General features: G+C 31.4%; 1 protein-coding gene across 1 annotated transcript; it reads right to left on the minus strand.

Annotated features, from left to right (window-relative positions):
* Positions 1–20701: 20701 nt before the first annotated feature.
* On the minus strand, positions 20702–22618 carry LOC139842546 (cytochrome P450 CYP736A12-like). Its single transcript, XM_071832672.1, has 2 exons — positions 21944–22618; positions 20702–21514 (listed from the first exon to the last, which is right to left on the minus strand). Exons 1-2 carry the CDS (start codon positions 22616–22618, stop codon positions 20702–20704), a joined length of 1488 nt encoding a protein of 495 aa, XP_071688773.1.
* Between the last annotated feature and the right edge of the window lie 2136 nt (positions 22619–24754).

Raw genomic sequence — 24754 nt, forward strand, 5'->3', positions numbered from 1 at the left:
ATCTAGATTACTTGCTGAATACGAATATTGTCGCGTTTCGCGACACCTTGTCGCGTATCGCGACAAACCACATTCAAACGCGGCAACTAAGATCAAAACGCGATAACCATCGAGTCCCAACCCCTGCCACATTTGTCGCGTTTCAGCCACCTGTGTCGCGTTCCATGATGTCGCGTTTCGCGACAAACTACACCCGAACACGATAGATGCAGCTCATTCGTTTTGTTCTTCTTTGCACCCAACAATGCATTCACGTTTCCATTTGTTATATCTTTTAGTCTTGCTATATTTACTTGGTAAACACATTTTCACCAGGCCATTTAGTTATGTTCGAGGAAAAATATTGGCTGAATTGTGGATCTAAAAAGTCAATTTCACTATTGTTTTGTGGGCACAAAAATCAAATTCACATTAAGTGCAGTATCTTTTTATCACTGCCTATAAAATATACTATACTGACTTTGATTATATACTTGTAAAAGATATCAATTTTGACAAGTGATTTGTACATCAGCATCAGTATTTTTAATGTTGAACATGCTGTTATTTTCTGGTGCAAGTATGCATGACTAATTAATGATGCTTCAAAAGACATTTTGTGGTGTGTGTTGTTAGGATATTAGGACCCAAACAACGCAAGTGATTCTTCAAGATCACTCACCCACTTAATAAACGAAAGAATATAAATGCGAAAAAGTAAATCGACACAAGATATAACGTGGTTATATGCAATCGTTGTGATTGCTTAGTCCACGGACCAACTAGAGATCGTTTATTTACTGAATTTTTGAGAGTGGTGTATTACAATGAGATACAATGAGCTCCATTTATAGGAGAAACAAGAACACTTAAGAAACTAGCAAGGAATCTTCATCATGACAAGTAATTATCATGTTTGCCAACTAACTAGCTTTACACCCTTGAATTAGCATCATCACAGCCTCAATTCAAGGTGTAAAGTATCCACTTTGCACCTAAAGCAAAAGGAGAATCAAACAAAATCGGATCCCACATGAAAAAAGGTTGCCAGCTGCTGCAAGCAAACGTGCGCGCCGTGCACACTTAAACGTGCGCGCCGTGCACACTCCCAAACTTCGAGCAAGCCTTCTGATCAAAACTTCTCTAGTGCGCGCAGGGAGCGCGCCGCGCGCCATCACCGCGAACAATCAACTTGCTCTGTTTTTGATCTGTTTTTCTCTGTTTCACGCTTACCGAAATCTGCAAAATCCGTGCAAGCGTTGAAACATTTTTTTTTCTCGTTTTGTATAAATGTCTCCATACTCTAACAAATCTCCCACTTGGAGACTTTGAACAAAACTCCAATCATATCAATGAATTAACCAACAACATTAAACCACCTTCGATTACCGCCAAATACCATTTGGGACACGCACGCTCAACACATACTTCGGATGAGTAGACTTTCGATAAAAGGTCTTCAATACTACTTGTTAAACTTGCCTATAACGTTTCTTCTATGCTCCCAATTCATAAACTTTGGGAGCACATTAATATACAAATCCTTATGGTTAGCCACATTTTCAACGCCCAATGAAAGTTTCCAGCCTATAAATAGAGGTGCAAACCTCAATTGTAAATCATCCCAAATCATTCAGAGAAGTGTAATCACAACCTAGAGAGTGTGTGTGAGCTTGAGAGTTTTTTTTGTAAGAGTTTTGTAATACTCTGTAAATCTGTTCTTGTGAGTAATAGAGTTATTTTTCTCTCAAATTTATATCTCCCAACGTCCAGGCGATCCCCTCTTCCTAACCCCCAATATATTATATGATACACACACAAACTTATCTGCAACCAAAAATCCATAAAAATGACAATGAAAAAGGGGGCGTCTTGAATTGCTTACTGTTTAGTGCTTAACTGCTTAAAAAATTAAGATTATGAAGTAATCAATTAAATTAGGAATTCAATTATTACCTTTATGAGATGAAGAATCGCTATCACTAACACTTCGATTTGAAAAAATCCATTTGCGTCTATCGTGAAGCTTTTTTCTTCGTCTTTTTTTAACGTCACCGTGTTTATTGGAATTAGAAGTAGTAATAATAGGTGAGTGATTAGGTTGATTTTGTAATTTTCGTTTCCTTCTGCTGGTTGAACAACCACCGTCTTCTGCTGCCATTGATCGTGAGAACAAATGCGGTATCACCCGCCGTAGTGAAGGAAATTAGGGGTTGATTCAGTTCGGTTAGGTCGGGTTATTGCGGCCCGATACTGAATCAGAATATAAAATAGACAATATTAGTTCAAAGATTAGAAATCTAACTTGGCCCAATGATAATCTTTACTCCGTAACTTTTATTTTATCCATATTTTAATATTTTATTTTATTTTATTATACATAGATTCATTTGAAAAACACAAAAGGACAAGAAAATGGCCCTATTCATTTGAATTTTTTTTGCAATTTTGTCACTTTACCCCCAATTTTTACATCATTTACATTTACAATATATATAACAGCCGGCACGAATGAACAGTACCCGCTACAGTACCGCTACAGTAATTTTTTTTTTTTTTTTTAACAAACTTCGTTTAGTAGGCTCAAATTTTCTGGCCCAACGAAGCGGGCCAACGGCCACTTCCTAGTTTATATTTATGTAGAGTATTACGGAATACTATTATTTATATTTAAGATTTTTTTTTATTAAAGCAAATGCTATACGGAGTATTATAAACACATGGAAACAGTGCATACAGCATAGTACAATATTGAGCTGCAAGCAATAGCCAAAACAGAAGACTATGCTAGCCCAAAAAACACGAATATGAACATGTGAACACGCGAGATGGGGTGCAGAGTTCGCAGCCCAAAACCTAAACTACATCGAATACATGGACGGATTCGAGAGCCACACATGTCAATCTAACTTCCTTTAATTTTTCGATAGATCTATTCGAAAAATTAAAGATTAAAGATTTTGTTAAGTCTATCGTTAACACAATAAAAACATGTCTACGAGTATGTTAATAATTTTACGATGGCGGCTCCCGAATTGTACAAGTATTTTAATTGTATTAATGATGACTCTAGAAGCTATTAGCAAAATTCATATATTTCTTTCCCATCATTCTATTAATGCATGTCACCGTGTAAAAAATTATGTAAAATTTATATAAAACGTAACATTTCTCATAAAAGATTCCTTCCTGATAAAATTTCTGGGAAAAAAAAAAGTTATACCATTAGAATCGTATTTTTGTATGATGATTTACTTTTGGCGAATTTTTTTCTCTATTAAAAATTTTAATAGATGCCTAATTTTTGTAACTTTAATTAAAAACAAATTTTTAATAAAGATGATTACTATAAACACATGATAACTATAGATCCAACTTCAATCTTCACAACTTTGAGACCATGCTTTTAGAAACATAACCATTAGAGGCGTCTTTGGACATAGGCAAGATAAGCAACTGCTGAGGGCCCAAAAAGTTTGAAGGGCCCAAAATTTTTAATATATATATATATATATATATATATATATATATATATATATATATATATATATATATATATATATATATATATATATATATATAATCTATCTATAACATACTATAAATCCTAAAAATTTATCCTATGTGGCACCTCCTAATTACTCCTTAATGATGTTTGCTGACATGTAATATTGTTAATTAAACTTGATTAAAGATAATTAATCAAAGAAAATCAGACGTGGCCATTATCTAAATGGAAAGATGGAATAACAATGTAAAATTAGGGGTTGGTTTGCTGCGCTCATTTTTTAGGGTCTCCCAAAAAAAAAAAAAAAAAAAACACACCAGACCTCTCTCTAATTTTCTCCCAAAATCGTCATCTTCATCTGCTGCGATTATCATCGTCATCTTCACCCGTCAATCATGTAACGTCTCTGTCGTATGTGATATTTATTCAGCGATTCCTGGTAACCCTTAGGGTTTCTCTTTTCTCTGATTTCGATTCCAATTCCGATTCACCAGCTTTAAACAAAGCTGAAGGTATACAATAACATGACATATGAATTAGTTAATTAATAGCATAAGGATACTGTTTTGTATGTGACTTACAATAAATTCGTAATTGTTTTCTTGATTATAAAAATATCAACTTTCTTCCATGTGGGTGTATCTCAATATACAAATTTGTGATGCGATTCTTATACAAGTTTGATTGTTGATAGGTAAAATCTTCATTTTCTTGCGAGGATGCTACAACTATGGTTGCATTGGTGAAAAGGAGGTAAATTGTTTTGTCATGTCTATTTTTAATTTCTTTTTTTTTGTTTTATTTACTATTTTTATATTATATTTATTGTCATTAGATCACTAATATTGATTGCGTTTGTTAACTTTCTTGTAACATAATAACAAAGATAAGGGTGAATTCGAAGGATGAAGAAAATAGTAGAATCAATGTCAGTGTCTTGAAAAGTTTCCCTGTTTCGCAAATCATTTGTAGTTATATCGTTAAATATTTTGACATGTATTTATCAATTTGAATAACAAAGAAAGAAAAAGAATTAGTTTTGGAAAAACGGATGGGTAATAAGATTCGGTATTGTGTTCATTAGTATGGGTGAAATCATATGATTATCTCTATGCGTGTCAAAATGGGTCATCTGAAAAATGAGTTTGGGTGAAACCAAATGAAATGTAAAGGTAAGATGAATATCTCTATGACCACTTTTTATTTGCAAGCCAAACTTGCAAAATGTAAAGATAAGATGAATTTGGAGAGCTATATCTGATTCAAAGAGCTTGACTCGACGTTATGTTGGACTTCGATAACGAAATCTGATCTTGGAAGCTTCTATACACCGTATTTCCAATGACAATGTGACGAACCCTAAAAAGCATGACAAAAATTACTTGGCTTTCGAATAACAAGTGGCCCAACGTATCCAAATATGCTCAATCAAGTTTCTCAGCAGACGTGATTGTAAGTTGAACACATACTGACATACTTTATTTCCTTTGTAGTTATTTTTCCACATGTGTTGAGAGAGTATGTTTCTAATAGTATTTTAACTACCAATCGAGGTTATAACAAAGAGATTTACCACATAAACATAATGCTTGGTGTTTGCGTACAGATCGTTCTGGCAAATCGAATATTGACCATGGGCTGCCTGAACTGAAACTGGGCAAATTGAATATTGCGCATGGGTTGCCTGTACTGAAATTATGCCATGTATGACTCACTTTATGCAAAGCTCAAAATTATTAATTCTATGGCTTCTCTTTATTAAACCCATCTGTAACCTTTCATATTTGATAATCACATACAAGATGTGCACAAAAGTTATTCTAGAATGACAAAATAGAATACATTCTCCTTTATTATTGAGTCCTTTATTATTGAGTATGTTAGATGATTTTCATTATTCGTGCCAATTTTAGTAGTAGAATTATAGTTAAAGTGAAAGAAAGTTATTTACATGGCTATTTGGAAATTAAACCCTTTGGGTCGAATAGTGTCAAAATGGGTAATGGTTAACATTGACACATGTATTATATCGATTTACATTGTTATGAGTGAGTATTTATTATGCTTTTGTTATAAGTAGCAAATTTATGGCTAAGGTGGGTTATAAAAATAGTAGTCAACGCCTGCAAATTTATAACCCGTTTACATGTGCTCGGGATGTCTGTAATAGCTTACAAATGGTGATAGGCGAAGAAGTATTTTGGTATCTTCTTTAAGTTTAGTTATTTGTATATGATTATGGTTTGTTTTGTATATAATTAGCATAACAAGAATGTAAGCATATAAGTAGTTCATCAATTTTTGTGGTTTGTATATTGTATACGTTTAAGAAACATCAGTTTATATATAATCCATATCCATATATGAATATGAATTAACCTAAAGTTTTTACATATCTAATTTTGCAGGTTAATGGCACATTCAAGGAGGATTCTTTACTATACCATTTTTTTATGAAAGAAGTCCAGTAAACCTAGATGAGTAAGTTTAATGTAGAGACTACATGTCAACTATTTCAAATTTTAGTTATAGATGATAGTATTATATTTTTCAACTGTTTTGTACACATGTTGACTTGGTTCGTCTTTCCTTGAGTTGATATATAGTTTCAGATTTTACTTATGTTGTTTATAGTGATATTATTTACTACATACTACTCTTGCAACTATTCTTTTTGTTATCGGAATATCTGCTGAATTGTACTATTGCAAGAATAGTATTGCAGCTTGACTTGCAAACTGTTGGAAGTTCTTTTCACATGGATCTTTGATGTATGTCTGTGTTTGGTTGACAATTGTTGCAGGTAGGTGCACCAGTTGACTTCCAACATACGTGGTGTGAGGACCCGTCCTAATCCATCCGGACGAAGTCCATATCGATTATAAACGATTCACAACAGTTGATTACATCGCGAGGTACTTGACCTCTATATGATACATTTTACAAACATTGCATTCGTTTTTTAAAAGACCATCTTTCATTACAACGAAAGTTGACGGCATGCATACCATTTAATAATATACCTAACTATAATTGATTTAATAATAATCTTGATGATCTCAACGACTCGAATGCAACATTTTTTGAAATATGTCATGAATGACTCCAAGTAATATCCCTAAAATGAGCAAATGCACAGCGGAAGATTTCTTTCGTACCTGAGAATAAACATGCTTTAAAGTGTCAACCAAAAGGTTGGTGAGTTCATTAGTTTAACATAAATAATCATTTCCATCATTTTAATAGATCACAAGATTTTCATTTTCAGTACTCATAAATATACGTCCCATGCATAGAGACAAAAATATCATTCATATGGATTGAACACCTGGTAACCGACATTCACAATTTTGCATATAAGAATATCCCCATCATTCCGGGATCCTCCTTCGGACATGATATAAATTTCAAAGTACTAAAGCATCCGGTACTTTGGATGGGGCTTGTTGGGCCCGATAGATCTATCTTTAGGATTCGTGTCAATTAGGGTGTCTGTTCCCTAATTCTTAGATTACCAGACTAAATAAAAAGGGGCATATTCGATTTCGATAATTCAACCATAGAATGTAGTTTCATTTACTCGTGTCTATTTCGTAAAATAGTTATAAAAGCATTTCATGTATTCTCAGTTCTAAATACATTTCAAAAGCATTTAATAAAGCAGTTGTAAAAATAGCGCATGTATTCTCAGTCCCAAAAATGTAAAGAGTAAAAGGGAATTAAATGAACTCACTATACTGTATTCTGTGGTAAGAATACATATGACGATTCTGAACAATGCAGGGTTGGCCTCGGATTCACGAACCTATATCATTTGTATATATATTAATACATATCCTTGTATTCGAACAATTATGTGTATATATTTTATTATTAATGATAAAACTTTATATTAGTAAATTGTACATTTCGTTATTAATATGTATTCATTTTTATATATATATAGAAATATAAATTTTGTTACGTTATACGTATTAAATATTATATATATATATATATTTCATTTGTTTGTTAAAAATAGTGATTATAATAATATCAAAATAATATTAGTAGTGATTAAAATAGTAATAGTGTTAATATTATTAGTGTTTCTATTAATAATAATATTAACGTTAGTTTTAATAGTACATCTTATAATAACGATAATAACAGTAATTTTTAATAAAATGAATAGTTTATTTCTAATGATAATGAAAATAATAATTTTTATAGTAATATATAATACTTAATAATAATACTAATTATTATAGAAATTTCATTACTCGTGATAATATCAATAATCATACTTATGTTAATCATAATCAAAATCTTCATATTAAATTTCTAAACTAATAACTAAAGCTTCTATATCATCATTTCGTAATCCTAATCATAATAGTAATAGTAATACTTATATTAATAATACTCATATTAATAATAATATTTAGTGATAACACTAGTGCGAGTAATGATAACGATATTAATATTAGTGATAATAATAATAATACTAAATAATATTACTTGATAATGATGATAATATTAGTAATAACAATATTAATGATAATATTCATATTTGTAATTTTTAATTATGAAAATGATAAATATTCACTAATACATATTTTAGTAATAATAATAATAATAATTACTATAATACTTGTATTAATAACAATCAATAATAACAATATCGATAACCATAACACTAATAATAATAATAATGAAAATGATAATAATAATAATAATAATAATAATTTTAATAAAAAGGAACTACCTTCTTTGAGGAAGGCTTAAAAATAAATATAATGCTCCATGAGGGACTCGAACCCGAGACCTCTTGAATACCCGAACACCTCCCTAACCAACCCCTCTGTCTTAATTTTCTGAATTAAACCCATACCATAAATACTTAATACTGTATTCTGTGTTCTTATTCTTCTTCTTCATTAGCAAACTCAACTCAACCAAAATCCACTTGCTCTTAATTATAAATACAAGTATGAATTTAGGATTTACAACTAACACATAAACAATTAAAAGTGATCAGTGTGATTAACAAAAAAAAATAAAAAAATAAAAAAATAAACCCATACAGCTCGTCGCTGTTCAGAACAAAAAAAAAATTGAATATGAAATCTAGAAAGTTTTAGGTGTTGATTATAACATGAAAAAGATTTCAATTCGATCCTAGAAACTTTTCGAATCAACAATTTAATCAGAAACAGAATCACTAATGCGAATTTGATTCAAGAACTAATATTGACTTTTTGAAATATAAACTTTGACTTCGAAATTAAAGCTTGATAAATGGAATTGGATCTTGAAACTTTATAGAAAGATTACATAAGGGATTCCTAACATAGTGGCATTTATACATTTTGAATTTAGATTTAAATTCGAATGATGGGTATAAAGTGAAGAAGACAGAGCTTCGAGCTCTTAAAAAAAAATTTGTTTTTAAATAACAGAATTGAACAACTGGTATTTATTATACTTGATACTTGATAAGAGAAAGTTAATTGAATTCCTTATTAACTTGAATTGAATATGAATATGTCGATATTATCACAGGTAGACAAGGAAAATTAGAAAAAATAAAAGTGAAAAGGATGTGCAACCGATTTTGTTTGGATATGGGTTGTAATCGACATTAAGAATCCAATACAAGATATACAAACAAAATAAAATAAAAATTGATTGAGACTTGTGACTGCCTGGTACGATTTCCTTGTTCTTATAGAATATAATTAGATAAATAATATATATAATAATTCTAATTAATAACAAATAATAATAAATAATAGTACCGGTTCCCTATATATATATATATATATATATATATATATATATATCAATATTTTTATATGTATATATATTTATATATCACTGTATTTATATAACTTGTTATATATGTACATATATTAATTTCTTAAATTTTGATATTTCATAAGTATAGATATATTAAGGTTATTAGTAATATTAATATTAATATTATCAATAATATTATTAATAGAGAAACTGTAGTAATAATATGACAAATAATAATCTTAATATTAACAATGATGATAATTTTAATGATTTTAATTACTAGTAATGATAATAATAATAATAAAAATGATAATAATGATCTTATTAATTATACTAAAAAAAAATATTAACTATAATGATACAAGAATATAATAACTTATACTTATCACAATTTCATTTATTTTATATATCTCATATTAGAATTTGTGATATTAATAATACAAATCTTTTTTTTTTTTACATCAATAGTAACATTAGTAGTAATAATGAAAGTATTAATACTAACATTGATATATCATTTACATATTTATTTACAACTAGTTGTTCGTGAATCGTCGGGAATAGTCGAGGGTCAAATGAATATATGAACATAGTTCTACAGTTTTCGAGACTCACCATTATAGACTTTGCTTATTGTGTCAGAAATATATAAAGATTAAGTTTAAATTTGGTTGGAAATTCCCGGGTCGTCACAGTACCTACCCGTTAAAGAAATTTCGTCCCGAAATTTGAGTGAGGTGGTCATGGTTAACAATAAAAATGTTTTCATGACACATACGAGCTGATAATTGGAGTTTTATCATCATTGAGTAATATGGATACAACAATTCAATTACTCGAAACGTACGAGTGAAGTTATCACTAAATAGTGAAATGAGAAAGACAGGTTTCGTCATACTTTTGACTAGCCATGGTTGAATTTAGAAAATAAGGTGCGTATTAACTTTTGACGTCGCCCTGGTTGAATTCCGGAATTCAAGGGATTTTAAGAAAAATTTCGAAATCTAAAAGATTTGATTCTTCGGCGAATAAGGGAATTAAGATCTCTATAATTAAATACGGTGATCTGCCTCGATTACTCTGTCTGATATTTCCATTATAAATATACCTTTTTCGTTCCATTAGTTTCCACCACTTCTATACCTTCTTTCTTAGTTCATATATCCAAAAGATTATAATAATGCTTAATCCGGTTCTAATCCTTGTTCTTATTCTGACTATCGCAATGATCGTTCTTCTTTTCCAACTCCCACCGGAAGAATCTGTTTATTTCTACTACGCTCTAGGGATTATTGTATTTATAATTCTCCCGTGTCTTTATATTGCTATACGCACTGATATCCACAGTTTGTAATTTCAGTGTTGTTGTTGGGCTTTATATTTTCCCTTATATATCGGAGCTTCATGCTCTTGTTTTCACTTCCCGACTTTAAATCAAGCGAATAATGGTCCAGAATTCGTAAGTATGGAGTTTCGAATGAACTTAATGTTCTAAACAAGAAAGAACGTAATAACACGATTTGATTTGTCAAATTACCAGAATCACTGAGAATGGAACTATCAAGAATATATTTTATTGATATGTTCAGAAGTTAAGCAGAATAAAAGAGTTATGTAACATGGCACATGATGACGTTATGATCTGTGAATCATCACGTTCCATTAAAAACTCAGCATGACTTACTATAATATAATCACGTTGATCAAGTGTCATTATATTATACTAACCCATACATCAGTTCCCAACATTACTTCAATAACATTCATATTTTAAGCTCGAAAGTTTACAGAATATAGAAACTAACAGTTTCTATATGATGTAACACTGATAGCACGATGAGATTAATGATTTCATATAAGAGCAGTTATGAAAATATCTTCAGAAATATGGAGAATATTTATAATGAAAGATACGATGATATCTTAGAATTTCTAATATCGATGGATGATGAAGAAGATTTATCCGTAAGGGTTTAGATTCGGAAGCAAGGTATTCGCTAAAGATTTCACCAGAACAGAATCATCAGGATTCTTAATGTACAAGTTTAGTCCTTGTGATTTGTTCAGAGGCTCCTTCGTAGTTTGCTCAATTAGTTTTTCAGTTTCAAACTTTTTCTGAGCTTTGCCAACATACAATTCTTTATCATCAACTTTTGGCTGTTGAGGTCGTTTACAGTTTTTGTTGCTTCATTCAACTTTTCAAAATGCAGAGCATTAATTCGCAGGCTGGTTGCTTTTCAGAATTTCAGAATAGAAGATCATAATTCTAAGAGATAAATGTCATACATATAACTGTTGATGTAGATATGCTATGAGTTTTTAAAGTACTGATTGCTGATTCCCGGTAATTGTTATGGCAGTTCTCGTTGCAAGATGCGGATGAGTACATGACGAGACTTTCATAGATAAATATATTGATTTGTCGGAGGGATTTAAACTAAGGAGCGACAAGGTTGCTGGTACATTTGCTGGTAATGTGGTGGAATATAAAAGAATTCTCCGGTATCAAAAGGGTAATTGTATATATCGAAATTATAGTAAAGCTACTTCGAATGAAAAGTCAAAGTTGACTTGCTGGAGCTGTGACAAAATTGGCTACTTTGAAAAGGGATCGCAAAGCTATTTTTGCTAATAAATGCCAAAGGATCTGACGCGGCTACGTGTTAAACTTTTACTCAGTTGCCGAGAGTTTCTCAGGTGCATAACTATATGCATAAATCTTTCCTTCCGTAGATGAAGTGTGGTTGATTCATCCTATCGATTGAGGTGTTTTCAAGAATCATGAAAGGTTTGAACGCAGATTGTAATCGTCAAGATACAAATGAGGTTTAAGATAAAATCAAGTGGCAAACTTGAAGAATGGTTTAGTTTCATATGTTATAATCAATATTTTAATTCATTTTAATTGTCCAAAGTGGGTAGTCCACAGTTAGCAATCCACAGTTACTAATTCAATAATTCGTATACAGTTTATAATATTCGAATTAATTAATACGTTTCGTGACCCGTGTACATGTCTCAGACTCGATCACAACTCAAAGTATATATATTATTATAGAATAAACCTCAACCCTGTATAGAGAACTCGATCATTACTGCATATAGAGTGTCTATGGTTATTCCAAATAATATATATAGATGCGTCGATATGATATGTCAAAACCTTGTATACGTGTCCCGATATTTAAAGTGCGTAAAATAAATACAGAAATTAAATGACAATAAATAAAATGCGTAAAGTAAATAACAGAAATTAAATGACGATAAATAAAATTGCGAGAATGTAAATTGCGATAATTAAATTGCGATAAATAAAGTGTAATCAGTTAGCTGGGAACAATTAACTAGGAACAGTTAGCGTGAATTCTTAACAAAATTTCTCATAGTTAATTTGTTTGTTTCTAACAAATTTTATTATGTCAAATGTTTTTCTCATTATGCCACTTGTTGGATTATGATAGGTCAAAATCCAAATATGAAATTGAATGAAAATGGTTATTTTGTGGTGAACAGATTCGTATATCTGTGGATGTAAGTAGAATAGTAAATGACTTTTGAATCAGATTCGAAGAATGTACATTGTAAGTTATTAATGTGAAATCTAAATATTCCTCGGGTATTACCTACCCGTTAAAATATTTTCACCATTAACAGTTTGTACGAAAGAATTTTTAATTACAATCTTTATGAAAATATATATACATATATTTATTTTCTTCAGATGTAATCATAGATTTAATGAGTTAATATAATATTAATCTCATTTGATTTACCGTTAGAACTAGAATATATATAATCTCTAAAACATTGAAGATTACATAATCGTCATGTCGAACGAAGATAAATGATGTAGAACGATTCGCAGATTGATGATTAAGCTCGAGGTACATAATTAGATGTTGAGGTGTATGATGTGAACTTGAGTTGTTGGTGGTACTGGTTATGCTGCTGGTGCTGCTGCTGCTGGTGTTTGTAACCTTCGTACCATATTCTCTAAAGCCACTACCCGAGCGCGAAGCTCGTTGACTTCTTCTATTACACCGGGGTGATTTTCGGTTCGGACTAGCGGATAAATATAATCTAGAATTTGGTATAGTATAAAATCGTGGCGAGATACTCTGGAAATGAGAGAAAAGATGGTGTTTCGAACAGGTTCACCGGTAAGTGCTTCAGGTTCTTCGCCAATAGGGCAATGTGGCGGATGGAAAGGATCACCTTCTTCTTGTCTCCAATGATTGAGGAGGCTACGAACCCATCCCCAATTCATCCAGAATAGATGATGACTGATTGGTTGATCCATTCCGGTCACACTGCTTTCGGAGTTTGAGTGGGATTCCATTTCGAAATCTGAGTGACTTGAACTAATGACGAATTCCATTTCGTACGATTGAATAAAGAATTTTTAGATATGAAATGATTTTCTGGCTAACGGATGGTATTCTTAATTACATAGAATATCCATATATATAGGACAAAAGGTTTCGTAGATTACGGAAGAATTTACGGGATACAGCAGGTAAGGTTTACAGTAACAGATACGCTAAGATATGAATCTTGTCTATATACTATTCATGCAATCAATGCAGCAAGACGTGTATAGACTAAGAATGATAGGCAGATAATTTTTGACACAAAATGATAAACAAAACTTTTTGATATGTAGACCAGGTCGAAGTCCAGACTCACTAATGTATCCTAACGGCTTATCAGTTAGACACACTAATGCAGACATGGTTCGCTAAGACCACCGCTCTGATACCAACTGTGAGGACCCGTCCTAATCCATCCGGACGAAGTCCATATCGATTATAAATGATTCACAACAGTTGATTACATCGCTAGGTACTTGACCTCTATATGATACATTTTACAAACATTGCATTCGTTTTTGAAAAGACCATCTTTCATTACAACGAAAGTTGACGGCATGCATACCATTTAATAATATACCTAACTATAATTGATTTAATAATAATCTTGATGATCTCAACGACTCGAATGCAACGTTTTTTGAAATATGTCATGAATGACTCCAAGTAATATTCCTAAAATGAGCAAATGCACAGCGGAAGATTTCTTTCGTACCTGAGAATAAACATGCTTTAAAGTGTCAACCAAAAGGTTGGTGAGTTCATTAGTTTAACATAAATAATCATTTCTATCATTTTAATAGACCACAAGATTTTCATTTTCAGTACTCATAAATATACGTCCCATGCATAGAGACAAAAATATCATTCATATGGATTGAACACCTGGTAACCGACATTCACAATTTTGCATATAAGAATATCCCCATCATTCCGGGATCCTCCTTCGGACATGATATAAATTTCGAAGTGCTAAAGCATCCGGTACTTTGGATGGGGCTTGTTGGGCCCGATAGATCTATCTTTAGGATTCGTGTCAATTAGGGTGTCTGTTCCCTAATTCTTAGATTACCAGACTAAATAAAAAGGGGCATATTCGATTTCGATAATTCAACCATAGAATGTAGTTTCATTTACTCGTGTCTATTTCATAAAATAGTTATAAAAGCATTTCATGTATTCTCAGTTCTAAATACATTTCAAAAGCATTTAATAAAGCAGTTGTAAAAATAGCGCATGTATTCTCAGTCCCAAAAATGTAAAGAGTAAAAGGGAATTAAATGAACTCACTATACTGTATTCTGTGGTAAGAATACATATGACGATTCTAAACAATGCAGGGTTGGCCTCGGATTCACGAACCTATATCATTTGTATATATATTAATACATATCCTTGTATTCGAACAATTATGTGTATATATTTTATTATTAATGATAAAACTTTATATTAGTAAATTGTACATTTCGTTATTAATATGTATTCATTTTTATATATATATAGAAATATAAATTTTGTTACGTTATACGTATTAAATATTTTATATATATATATATTTCATTTGTTTGTTAAAAATAGTGATTATAATAATATCAAAATAATATTAGTAGTGATTAAAATAGTAATAGTGTTAATATTATTAGTGTTTCTATTAATAATAATATTAACGTTAGTTTTAATAGTACATCTTATAATAACGATAATAACAGTAATTTTTAATAAAATGAATAGTTTATTTCTAATGATAATGAAAATAATAATTTTTATAGTAATATATAATACTTAATAATAATACTAATTATTATAGAAATTTCATTACTCGTGATAATATCAATAATCATACTTATGTTAATCATAATCAAAATCTTCATATTAAATTTCTAAACTAATAACTAAAGCTTCTATATCATCATTTCGTAATCCTAATCATAATAGTAATAGTAATACTTATATTAATAATACTCATATTAATAATAATATTTAGTGATAACACTAGTGCGAGTAATGATAACGATATTAATATTAGTGATAATAATAATAATACTAAATAATATTACTTGATAATGATGATAATATTAGTAATAACAATATTAATGATAATATTCATATTTGTAATTTTTAATTATGAAAATGATAAATATTCACTAATACATATTTTAGTATTAATAATAATAATAATTACTATAATACTTGTATTAATAACAATCAATAATAACAATATCGATAACCATAACACTAATAATAATAATAATGAAAATGATAATAATAATAATAATAATAATAATTTTAATAAAAAGGAACTACCTTCTTTGAGGAAGGCTTAAAAATAAATATAATGCTCCATGAGGGACTCGAACCCGAGACCTCTTGAATACCCGAACACCTCCCTAACCAACCCCTCTGTCTTAATTTTCTGAATTAAACCCATACCATAAATACTTAATACAGTATTCTGTGTTCTTATTCTTCTTCTTCATTAGCAAACTCAACTCAACCAAAATCCACTTGCTCTTAATTATAAATACAAGTATGAATTTAGGATTTACAACTAACACATAAACAATTAAAAGTGATCAGTGTGATTAACAAAAAAAAATAAAAAAATAAAAAAATAAACCCATACAACTCGTCGCTGTTCAGAACAAAAAAAAAATTGAATATGAAATCTAGAAAGTTTTAGGTGTTGATTATAACATGAAAAAGATTTCAATTCGATCCTAGAAACTTTTCGAATCAACAATTTAATCAGAAACAGAATCACTAATGCGAATTTGATTCAAGAACAAATATTGACTTTTTGAAATATAAACTTTGACTTCGAAATTAAAGCTTGATAAATGGAATTGGATCTTGAAACTTTATAGAAAGATTACATAAGGGATTCCTAACATAGTGGCATTTATACATTTTGAATTTAGATTTAAATTCGAATGATGAGTATAAAGTGAAGAAGACAGAGCTTCGAGCTCTTAAAAAAAATTTGTTTTTAAATAACAGAATTGAACAACTGGTATTTATTATACTTGATACTTGATAAGAGAAAGTTAATTGAATTCCTTATTAACTTGAATTGAATATGAATATGTCGATATTATCACAGGTAGACAAGGAAAATTAGAAAAAATAAAAGTGAAAAGGATGTGCAACCGATTTTGTTTGGATATGGGTTGTAATCGACATTAAGAATCCAATACAAGATATACAAACAAAATAAAATAAAAATTGATTGAGACTTGTGACTGCCTGGTACGATTTCCTTGTTCTTATAGAATATAATTAGATAAATAATATATATAATAATTCTAATTAATAACAAATAATAATAAATAATAGTACTGGTTCCCTATATATATATATATATATATATATATATATATATATATATATATATATATATATATATATATATATATATATATATATATATATATATATATATCAATATTTTTATATATCAATATTTTTATATGTATATATATTTATATATCACTGTATTTATATAACTTGTTATATATGTACATATATTAATTTCTTAAATTTTGATATTTCATAAGTATAGATATATTAAGGTTATTAGTAATACTAATATTAATATTATCAATAATATTATTAATAGAGAAACTGTAGTAATAATATGACAAATAATAATCTTAATATTAACAATGATGATAATTTTAATGATTTTAATTACTAGTAATGATAATAATAATAATAAAAATGATAATAATGATCTTATTAATTATACTAAAAAAAAATATTAACTATAATGATACAAGAATATAATAACTTATACTTATCACAATTTCATTTATTTTATATATCTCATATTAGAATTTGTGATATTAATAATACAAATCTTTTTTTTTTACATCAATAGTAACATTAGTAGTAATAATGAAAGTATTAATACTAACATTGATATATCATTTACATATTTATTTACAACTAGTTGTTCGTGAATCGTCGGGAATAGTCGAGGGTCAAATGAATATATGAACATAGTTCTACAGTTTTCGAGACTCACCATTATAGACTTTGCTTATTGTGTCAGAAATATATAAAGATTAAGTTTAAATTTGGTTGGAAATTCCCGGGTCGTCACACGTGGTAATCGCAGTACGTACTGAGAGTCGTCTATCTTTTTTAACGTTGAAGGTATATCACTGCCATTATAGTTGTCTATTTTTACGATTTCTTACTTTCTCATGTATTCATACATGCGTAGCTTCGTATGATTTTAATTAATATTTGAAAAAAGAGTTTTTTGGTTTCTTTTCCCTTTTCAAAAATAGTTATCGATATCCATGCTATTGCGATTACATTCGTCCAAAAGTAGTTATCGGTATCCATGCTATTGCGATTACATTCGTCATTACTCTGATTGTGTTCAGTTTCTTTTTTTCTTTTTTTTTTTTTTGCTATCTGATTGTAATTCATTCTTTTGATCATTAATTCACAAGTCAAAGTTCGTTCTAAAAAGTCACAGTTTGTTTTCATAAACTTAAAATCAAAATTAGGATTCATCATGTGTTTTTAGGCTCTGTATTAGATCCACGAGTGTTAGCAAATTTTTTTTTAACAACTTACATACAGAACTAATAATCTAAAAGCAACTCTAAATCAATTTTTGCTATCATACAACCTGTTTTTTGAATTTCAAGTTTCTTTTCTGTTTTTATAATTAAGAAGTTATTAATTACAAGTTGTTGGATTGTTTGTATAGGCTTCGGGAGGTACTTACGCTCAAGGGTCACGTTGAGTCAGTTGTGAAGTTGAAAGGGCTTGACATTGACACAATTCAACATGTGCATAATGATGTTACTTCACATTTACTTATCTGTATCTTATTATCTAATAGCACTCAAATAAAACTATTTCTTAGTGAAGTATATGATGATTTTTGCAGGTTATCAAACTAATCCCGAACTCAGTGTATTCTTAGTCAAGTATTTTCATTCTATATGTGCCTGTTGTTTGATTCTCTTCAATGGTTTTCATAAATCTGATATACCTTGAAGTTCAATCGAGTAGATCAGGACATGATTGAGCTGTGAGGGAGAAGTATAAACTACCTCGGGTTAAGCAAGATAAGTTATATGAGATTTGTATGTGCTTTGTGGGATGATCACGGTACTCGATTTTTACAAGGTATGTATCCAACTTTAAATTTATACATTCAAGTTGCAGACTGAATGCATATATCTTTTAATTGGCCAATTCTTAAGTAATCATTTAAAAAAGAAGAAAAATTACAACCTAATTCAAGCAATCTGTCTTGGATGAAGCTACATTATGTATTGATATTAGTGAAAACCAACTTGTCATGAGCCTTACGATGATGTTTGAATCCATGTTTCTTTAGGTGTTGTTTGCCAACATTCTTGATCATATCGGCTGGTCATTTACTTGAGTTTCTTTAAGAAAATTTCATGTTGATGCATGAACTATAACATCTTTATTGGTACCAGCTGCTACTGTGGGTCTTGCTACCGTGGATCATATCGGCTGGTCATTTACTATAACATCTTTATTCGTAATTTTATGTTGTGTAATCAATCTATGTATGAACTATAATTTATCAAAGTTTTACTAATGTGTGTTGTTTACCAAAACATATTTTACTAATTCAAGTACCGTAAGAGTACTGTTGACACTTTTCCTATAATAACGTTATTTCATATATAAGTTTAAAAATCAATAATATTTGCGGATGAGTTTCGGTGTAACTCACGGGCTCATAAATCTAGTGTATATATATATATATATATATATATATATATATATATATATATATATATATATAGTGGTAGGATCAAGAGGGAAGTAACCATTCGGGGGGAAGCGGGGGGAAGCAAAAACTTTTTTTTTCTTTCATTTTTTGAAAAAACTTTGTTCACGAACATTATAGATGAGATGAAAATATTAACATTTAGTAGAGACACTTTGTGATAAATGTTTTTATTTTGGCGGGAAAACGCTCGAAGAAGTAATATATAACAATTGTCGTGTTTTTCGAGCGTATTTTGAGGTTTTAGCTATTGGGGTTTAGATATTAGGGTTTAGATATTAGGGTTTATAGGGTTTAGATATTAGGGTTTAGGGTTTAGATTTAGGGTTTAGATTTAGGATTTAGATTGAGTTTTTAACATGAACGGTTTAGAGTTTAGGGTTCAAACCCTAAACCCTAAACCCTAAACTCTAAATCGGCTAAATTTTACTTCACAAAACATGAAGAAAAAAAACGTTCATATTCTTCACGAACAATATTATCTTGAATGTTATTTTTGTCGATCGTTTTCCCGCCTAAATAATAACATTCATCACGAAGTGTCTCTTCTAAATGTTCATATTTTCGGGTGATCTTGATGCCGGAAAAAAAAATTTCAAAAAAAACGGAAAAAATTTTTTTTTTGCTTCCCCCCGATTAGTTACTTCCCCATTGAAGTTAAATAAAAAAATTGTCAATTAAAGTTGTAGTATTGTTATTTTAAATAGTTAAATGCATTGTAAGTATATATAAATTGATAAATTTAAGTATAATCTTTTTATATGTATTAAAAAATAAACGTGTGTGAGGGTCCATTTTGTTTTCTCCTAGGGCCTTCGAATTGTTGAGACCGCCCTGATAACCATATTACCACTTGTAAGTGTTAAGAATCTTTTGATAATTTATTTGACAAATTTAAAACGTCTTCTTATATTTGTATTGTATGTGATTAAATATCAAATAGTAATCACATGTGATTACTGAACAATGATTAATTATATATATGTAAACTAAATATCAAGTTGAATAGTGTATAAATTATCATCTACAGGAGGCTACAGCTAATTATTCATTACTCATCATATATATAATTCTAGTTTAATTTGAGATACCTAGTTAAAAAATGTGAAAATAAAAATTTTAAATGACATAATCTTACAAATTTCTTCACACTCAAAGTATATTTCTAATTTCATTCCACAATAACCTTACACTTTTCTTTTGCATTACATTTTAAAACACAAAACAACTACAGTCTCTTCCCCACATGCTAAGACCCTATTGCGTACCTCTTATTCATCTTCGACGCGTTGGAATGGCTAATAACGGCTGAACCCTTGGTGTGGTTAACCCAAACTTTTCTTGCATATCCAACTCACTCGGTTCCATTCGGTTTGGAAGCACCCAATCAAAACAATGTACCAAGTTCGAAACTACCAAATTAATATTTAACAATCCCAAGTTCATTCCAGGACACCCTCGTCTTCCAGTGCCAAACGGTATAAGCTGAAACGAAGATCCTCGATAGTCGATATCTTTACCAATTAACCTCTCAGGAAGGAACTCATCCCAGTTGTCGGACCAAACATTTGGGTCGCGTCCAAACGCCCAATAATTCACAAGGACCCGTGTGCCCTTTGGTATATTGTAACCACTAATCACAATATCGTCTACTGATTGATGAGGTATTAAAAGTGGACCAATTGGATATAGCCGAAATGTTTCCTTAACTACCATGTGTAAGTAACTTAATTTTGTCAAATCTGATTCTTCAACAATGGGCTTATCTCCAATAACTGTGTTGAGCTCTTTTTGAAGCTCTTTCATTACTCTAGGGTTTTTGATAAGTGCACATAAGATCCATTCGATGGAGGTTTTGGCGGTGTCGGTGGCACCAGCTACCATATCTAATAAAATGGCTTTCATGCTTGGTCTATCAATGGTATAAGATAGATCATCATGGTTATTTGCATACTTGTGTTTTAGGGACAATAGTATGTCAATGAAATCTGTTTCGTCGGTTCGTTTGTTTTCTTCATGCTCCGCTATCAGCATCTCAAGCATTTCATCAAGTTCCTTGCTTAATGACTTGAAGCGCTTGGTCAATCCCTACACATGTTGATCACACACATCGAAACTTAGTTATCATTATTTCAAATATTTGATTCTGACAATTACAACAACAATACCAGATCTCATAAATGTCAAGTATGAGGTAGGTTGAATGTACACAATTCATGTTCCCTTACCCTAGAGTTAAAAAAAGTCATTTATCTGCCCAAATATAGCAAAAAACCTTCCCTTTCAGAAGGACCTACGACCGATCCCGTTGATCGTATCTTATGTTCCTCATCTTGAAATATTGTCTTTGTTGAGTCTTTCTTAATAATCTTCTTTCTTTCATTTGAAGTGAAGTACTAAGTTTAGTGATAAAAGTTGACTAATTTTGACATCAACAACGGGTTGAGTTATAAACTGATAAACGAATAAGGTTTTCATGTTCATGTCGACAATATTATAGTCATAAATTAATGTTACCTGAAGATCAAAAGGTGCTAAAGTTGGCACATAGTCTGCAATATTAAATTTTCCAATTGCCTCCATACTCTTATCAATAATAGTCCTGAAAACAAATGTGTCATCATTTTTCTTGCCAAAAAGCATCCTGCACACCATCGATTCAATCACGTCACCTACTATTTCACTCAAATTCACAACCTTGTGCTCCTTCGACGCAATTTTCAGCTTATCCACCATCAGCCCAATCTCTTCCTTTCTCATCCCCGCAAAACCATTAATCTTCGCAGGACTCAAAAGCTCCACCGTACAAAACTTCCTTACATTCCGCCAATATGGACCATATTGGGCAAAGGTCATCCCTTTGCAGCCATAAGATAAGTACTTTGCAGCTTGAATGTTCGGACGCGATGCAAATATGGCATCGTGGGTCCCAAGGAAGAGTTTTGCAGCGTCTGGTGAAGACACAATCACAAATTGGACTGACCCAAGACGAATAGACATGATGGGGCCGTACTTTTGGGACAGCTTGTGGAGTGCACGGTGAGGGAGGTTTCCTAATAAGTGAAGGCTTCCGATAATTGGTAAAGGGGTGGGGCCCGGTGGTAAGTTTTTATGGCGGAGGTTAGTAGAACGCCATAGCCGAAACAAGATTCCGACTAGAACCAAGAGAAGGGCTAATGTAACAGGATACATTGTTGTAAGTAGTTTGCTCGTTTGTGTTTGTTAAGTAGTTATTGTAGTAATATGCATTGCTTTAATAGAAGATTTTATATTCAACTTTACTAAATTTATATTATTATATTTATTCTTATTTTGAAAAGCTTTTAACTTTGCTCGTTGAATTGATCTCGATATCTCAATCACATACGAGGTTAACCATTGTTTCTATCACTTTGTCCTTGTACTAATCACTTATTGTAGTGTCACTTATTGTCCATGCATCGTTACATTTGAACTACCTACCCATTGACCCGGTCTTTGTGGAAATTTAGTTATGTCATTTTTGAAGGTTTCCAGCCTACAATCTAGAAACTCACCTTCTAGATATTCAAAGTAGGCAACCTTGACAACTCATATGGAGTTAGCAAAGTTGATGATGATGACGGCCGCCAACCTTCTCCGTTCACACCATTCCACCGCCATAGAATTTTTACTATAAATAGAGGTGCAAACCTCAGTTGTAAATCATCCTAAATCACTCAGAGAAGTGTAATCATAACCTTGAGAGTGTGTGTGAGTTTTGAGAGTTTTTTTTGTAAGAGTTTTGTATTACTCTGTAAATCTATTCTTGTGAGTAATAGAGTTGTTTTTCTCTCAAATTTGTATCTCCCAACGTCCAGGCGATCCTCTCTTCCTAACATTGGTTAGAGACGTTGGTTGAGTTTTTGGGTCTTCTGAAGTTTTCTCAAAATTCAATTTTGAGTGTACCATTGGATTCGTCTCGTCGAACCGAGTCCAACGCAAAAAACGGCGACTTAAACGGAGTTATAACGAGCCCAGAAAATGCGGTCAAAGTTTGGTCAACTCGCCGGAGAAGACGACCGGTGCCGGAATTTTCGCCGGAGAAGACGATCACTGTAGCAATTCACTGTAGCAGCTGGCGGCACTGTAGCATGTCAATGTAACAGTACTGTAGCGGTACTGTAGCAATTCTGAAATTTTACAATTTGGTCCCTGAAATTTTCAGAATTTCATTTTTTTGGTCCCTGAAGTTTATAAAAATTATAATTTTGCCCCGTAAGTGGAATTTAAGCCGCGAAGTGTCTATTCCACCATTTTCATCCGTTCCGGACGTAACGGTGATCTCTGTTTTCTACAATTCAACCCCGTTTGTGTTGAAAAATTATTTTTAAGGTGATAATGTCCACAGAAGAGTCAACATCATCTTCCGGAGCTATGATTATGCTCACAGCAACAAACTACATGCTGTGGAAACCTCGGATGGAAGATCTCCTCAGCTGTAAGGATTTGTTCGATCCTATTGAATTGAAGGGTATAAACCCTGATTCTGACAAAGAGAAAGAGTGGAAGAAATTAAACCGAAAAACTATTGGTCAGATCCGTCAATGGATTGATCATAGTGTCTTCCACCATGTTGCACAAGAGACAGACGCATATGTCCTCTGGAAAAAGTTGGAGGACATGTACCAGGCCAAGACTGCTCGGAATAAAGCCCTGCTGATGAGGCGTTTAGTCAACATGAAGCTCAAAAGTGGAACTTCAGTTGCCGAGCATACCAGTGAGTTTCAGAACTTGGTCAACCAGTTATCGTCTGTAGAGATGCCGCTTGGCGATGAAGTTCAGGCGCTACTGCTACTTAGCTCCCTTCCCGATAGTTGGGAAACGCTGGTAGTAACACTCAGCAACTCAGCACCGAATGGCAAACTTACCATGTCAATGGTCAAGGATGCCCTATTCAGTGAAGAGGCAAGGAGAATGGACATGGGCACAGATCAGACCCATGCCTTTGTCACAGAGAATCGGGGGAGACAGCGAATGAGTAGCAAAAATAAATGGAGAGGCAGAAGTAAGAGCAGGGGCAGGTTAGCTGATGGCAGAAAACCAACATATAAATGTCATCATTGTGGATTAGAGGGACATATGAAGAAGAACTGCTATAGATTAAAAGAGGAACAAGGTCAAAGCAGTTCACAGCCGAAAAATAAGGGTGGAGAAACATTAGTTGCTATCACAGGTGATGTAGCTTATTGTTCAACCCATGATGAGACATGCCTTCACGTCTCACGAGAAGACACAGAATGGGTGGTAGATACTGCAGCTTCCTACCACGTGACTCCATACAAGGAATACTTCACAACATACAAAGCT

Source organism: Rutidosis leptorrhynchoides, chromosome 4, assembly GCF_046630445.1.
Source record: "Rutidosis leptorrhynchoides isolate AG116_Rl617_1_P2 chromosome 4, CSIRO_AGI_Rlap_v1, whole genome shotgun sequence".
Taxonomy (NCBI): Eukaryota; Viridiplantae; Streptophyta; class Magnoliopsida; order Asterales; family Asteraceae; genus Rutidosis; species Rutidosis leptorrhynchoides.

Bases quoted from the DNA above. Each gene is read 5' to 3' on its own strand.
- LOC139842546 (XM_071832672.1), bottom strand. From the start codon at position 22,618: ATGTATCCTGTTACATTAGCCCTTCTCTTGGTTCTAGTCGGAATCTTG. The intron at 21,515-21,943 runs GTAACATTAATT...CAACATGTGTAG, and splicing joins TAGCACCTTTTGATCTTCAG to GGATTGACCAAGCGCTTCAA.